Here is a 3,690-nt window from a genome sequence, read left to right as displayed (position 1 = left end):
ACATAAAAAAAAAAAAAAAAAAAAAAAAAAAAAAAAAAAAAAAAAATCCTGTTGCTTTTCATCTCTTGACTATGGAGTAAGAAAGTTCAAACATTAGGAGTTCTAGAACCAGAAAGGAGCACAGAGATCATTCCACTGGTGGTTCTCCAAAGAGAAGTACAACAGGATCCTTTGTAATTCAGGTGGTGGGTTTCACCCCAGCCCCTGGGCAGTTTGGAGAAGGAGCTCTGGGTAGGATCCCCACAGTTGCATTTTGTGTTTGAAGAAGTTAAAATCCCAAAATAAAGCTGCTCTCTCGAATTGTTCTCTAATGAACAATAAGTCAGGACTATATCCAGATGTCCTCTGAATACCAGCAATCACCACTTTCCCAAGTAGGGTAAATCTGGGGACTTGCACTTTTCTTTCTCCAAGAATGAAAGGCAGTGCATCTTCCAGAAGGGACCCTCTCTACTTTTCATAATTCCTGAAGTTCTGTAAAAAATATGTGTCAGGATTGCTTGTTTTCTTGCCTTTTTGTTTTAGATAAAAGACTTCTGGACATTGGATAATTCATTTCTTAGTCACAGAAGAAACGGACTGAGTCTTGATTAGTTCGTGTTTATCTTTTCGTTGGCCTGTATTTCCAAAAGTGCTTCAGAAGACCATATGCAATGACAGGGGTGGTTTTCCCTGTAGAAGATATTTTCAGGAAGCCAAAAGCTTGCCCTCCTTGTTTGCCGTTAGCAGTTCCTGTACTTTTGTCCTTGATTCCCAAAGTTTGATGAAAAAACGCAAGCCAATGCAAATCCGATGATTAGCACTCTTACATTTGGAAACTCTTTAAAAGCTAAGAGAAAAAGGTGTTGATTTTAAATGTTTTTGTCACCATTATAAATTATATGACCCCCGAACACTCATAGTGCATACTAGAAAAAACAGAGAAAAACAGATTGTGAGCAATTTTAACAGATAAGTAATTTCTTAGAACCTAGCTAAGGTTCTTAAGCCTAGTGAAGGAACTATGTGCTTTATATAAAAATGTCACAGAAATACAAAGTTTTCTTATAATGTGAGGTCAGGTTGAAGACTCAGCTAGAACTTAGATTAGTAAGTTTTGCCTCTGTTTCTGCTGTGCCTCCTGGAGATCAGTTGTCAACATCTATACAAAGAAGTGACTGTTAGCATCATGTTGATTAGTAAGAGATACTTTTATTCTCTTTCCAAACTGTATCACAAAAATAGATTTAATGGTTTCTTACAGTGCAATATTTTCATTTTTTAGGTAAGTTTGACTCTTACAAATTCCCTGAGAAGAGCTGAAAAAGTGTCTGTTTGATTCAGACACCTGCCTAGTCTTGCTTTTAGTTAACAAGTCCCTACTCTGCACCCTCCTTAGTATCATTGGCTCATTTCAGAATTTTGCCTTCTCGGACTCTCCTTCCACCACATGGTGATTTCAGGGTTAAGGCCTATGGCATCCTACAGTTGAATACTTGGAGAGCACTAGCACTTTGGAGTTGTAACCGTCTAATGCTTTGTGTCAATGCTCCTGGAGGTCTTTGGCTTAGCAGCAGAGGATACAGCGAGACATTTAAAGCACTGCTGTCAGCAGTGTTTGTGTGTACCATGGAAGGGCTAGAAAGGGCAAGTCCGTAGCATCCCTTGGCTCTCCGATTCAATGTTGGCTCCTTTTCACTGTCTATTAAGAAATGAGACTTTCCCTAACTCTTGTGGGCAGGTGGAACCCTCCATTGCTAGATCATTCAACTCCTACTATTTAAGGACCATCAATATACTCCCCTTCAAATAGGACAGGTCATTTCTACCACATAGTTGTGTTCGCTAAAATTGGCTTAGAAATGAAGGTAGAGAGAATGCTGTATTCTTATGTGTAACAATGACTTGTATTGGGTTTCCCTAAAGTATCTGCTCTATTTAAAATAAATGGGAAAACAAACAAACAAAAAAAACCATCTTTCAATAATGAACCAACTGGTTTTGTGTTCATGTTAGAGCTATATAAATTTGGGGGAATGAATCAATCTGAAAATAATCTTTATAGTCAATCACCCTAAGGAGGGTTATGACTGTTAATTGGGGGAAGGGAGTACATTTTCCAATTAGCATATTGGTATATCATCAGTGTATTCAGGGGTTTTACTTTGGTTTCTTTTTTTTCTTTTTTTTTTTTTTTTAAAGATTTTATTTATTTATTTGTCAGAGAGAAAGGGGGAGAGAGAGTGAGCACAGGCAGACAGAATGGCAGGCAGAGGCAGAGGGAGAAGCAGGCTCCCCTCCAAGCAAGGAGCCCAATGTGGGACTCGATCCCAGGACGCTGGGATCATGACCTGAGCCGAAGGCAGCTGCTTAACCAACTGAGCCACCCAGGCGTCCCTTACTTTGGTTTCTTAATCTCACCTTTTGCTATCGTCTAAAATGACACAGTTTTTGACATTGTATCTATTTGGTGATTCTTGAATGTATTCTTAGTATTATTCCTGCATTTGTATGCTCTCTGCTTTGATAATCTGAGAGAGTGTACTATTTGGTAGCTAAGATTTATGACCGAGGGGGCCACCCCCCACTCTGTAGGAACAACCAGGGAAATTTACTTGTGGCCTAAGGCTAGTAGCTCAGGGCTTGAAATAGCTCAAGAACAAAAACTTCCTTTCTTTGGTGGAGTAAACATTTTGGTATCCCTGGTTCAAGATGTAGGATATAGAAACCAGGGTGATTTTGCTCATGTGTTCTTAGTTATGGCTATCCAGAATTATATTAGGAGCTTTAAAAATACAGATGACCATGCCTCCCCTCTACCAGTGCAGTCAATCTGAGAGTGGGACTTACTGGATAAGCTTCAAGTGCACAGTGTACAGCTGGAGTTGAGGACCACCCATGTACCTAGAGTAAGTTGGCACATCATTCTTTAATTTCGACCCTCATTGCCAACAAAGCATAGCAGTTCCCTCTACTGAACAGCTCTTGTGACTTAGAAACTTCCATCACATTTCACTGTGTTTGAGCTCATTCATGGAGATATTTTGTCTCGTCTTCACGTTTCTCTTTGCCCCTTCATAGATCCCCATTTAAAAACCGCAACTCTCTTTGTGGAGGGGCAATTATGGCCCTTATTTTTACTTACTTACTTACTTAATTTTACCTTTTTTAAGGTTGTGTGGAGGAAACTTGGAGATGCTGCAGGTTCCTGTCCTGGGATTAGGCAACATTTGTCTGGAAACCAGTACAAAGGACCGATGTGAAAGGCAGTCTTTCAAACAAGAGATCACCACTGCCAGAGAGAGATAAAAGAAGAAAAAAGTGGGTTTCCACAAACCTGGACTCATTGAATAACCTGGAGTGATTGTACATTGCACATATTTTCCCTCTAAACCCTTTATTACGCTGTATTTCATCTCTCATTTCCATGTCCACAGTAGCTCATCTCAAGTCAACTTCAGACAGCTTTGAAAATTACCATTTGGGTACCAGTATTTTCATTAGAACTAAAATGTTTTTGACTCCTCAGATCTAAGATTGTCACTGAGAAACCTGCATGACTGGAAGAATCCAGTTTGGTGGAGTTGACTCATCGCACAGAACGGTGGGACTTTTTGACCACACTGTGTTGAGGAAGAGGTGTCTTCCAGCTTTCCAAGTGTGATAGGCACCTGTTTCTTCTGTTATAGTCAACAAGTACGAATTCCTGAT

At 39.7% G+C, this 3,690-nt stretch overlaps 1 protein-coding gene across 8 annotated transcripts in view; it reads left to right on the top strand.

The window, feature by feature from the left end:
• The window catches only part of CCDC85A (coiled-coil domain containing 85A), a 203,590-nt gene extending 200,212 nt beyond the window's left edge, over positions 1–3,378 (top strand). For 5 of the 8 annotated variants that reach the window (XM_032877718.1, XM_032877720.1, XM_032877719.1 and 2 more), the window contains one exon: positions 3,153–3,361. In XM_032877718.1, the coding sequence (XP_032733609.1) occupies positions 3,153–3,242 (90 nt within the window). In that variant the 3' untranslated portion in view covers positions 3,243–3,361. Of the gene's footprint in view, positions 1–3,152 lie in introns of all 8 variants that reach the window. The other 3 variants (XR_004385037.1, XM_032877723.1, XM_032877724.1) reach the window with 3 other exon arrangements.
• The last annotated feature ends 312 nt before the right edge of the window (positions 3,379–3,690 follow it).

This window comes from Lontra canadensis, unplaced genomic scaffold, assembly GCF_010015895.1.
Source record: "Lontra canadensis isolate GAN:19392208 unplaced genomic scaffold, GSC_riverotter_1.0 scaffold61, whole genome shotgun sequence".
Classification (NCBI taxonomy): Eukaryota; Metazoa; Chordata; class Mammalia; order Carnivora; family Mustelidae; genus Lontra; species Lontra canadensis.
The sequence above is the reverse complement of the archived record's forward strand: the minus strand, read 5'-3'. Positions and strand labels throughout refer to the sequence as shown.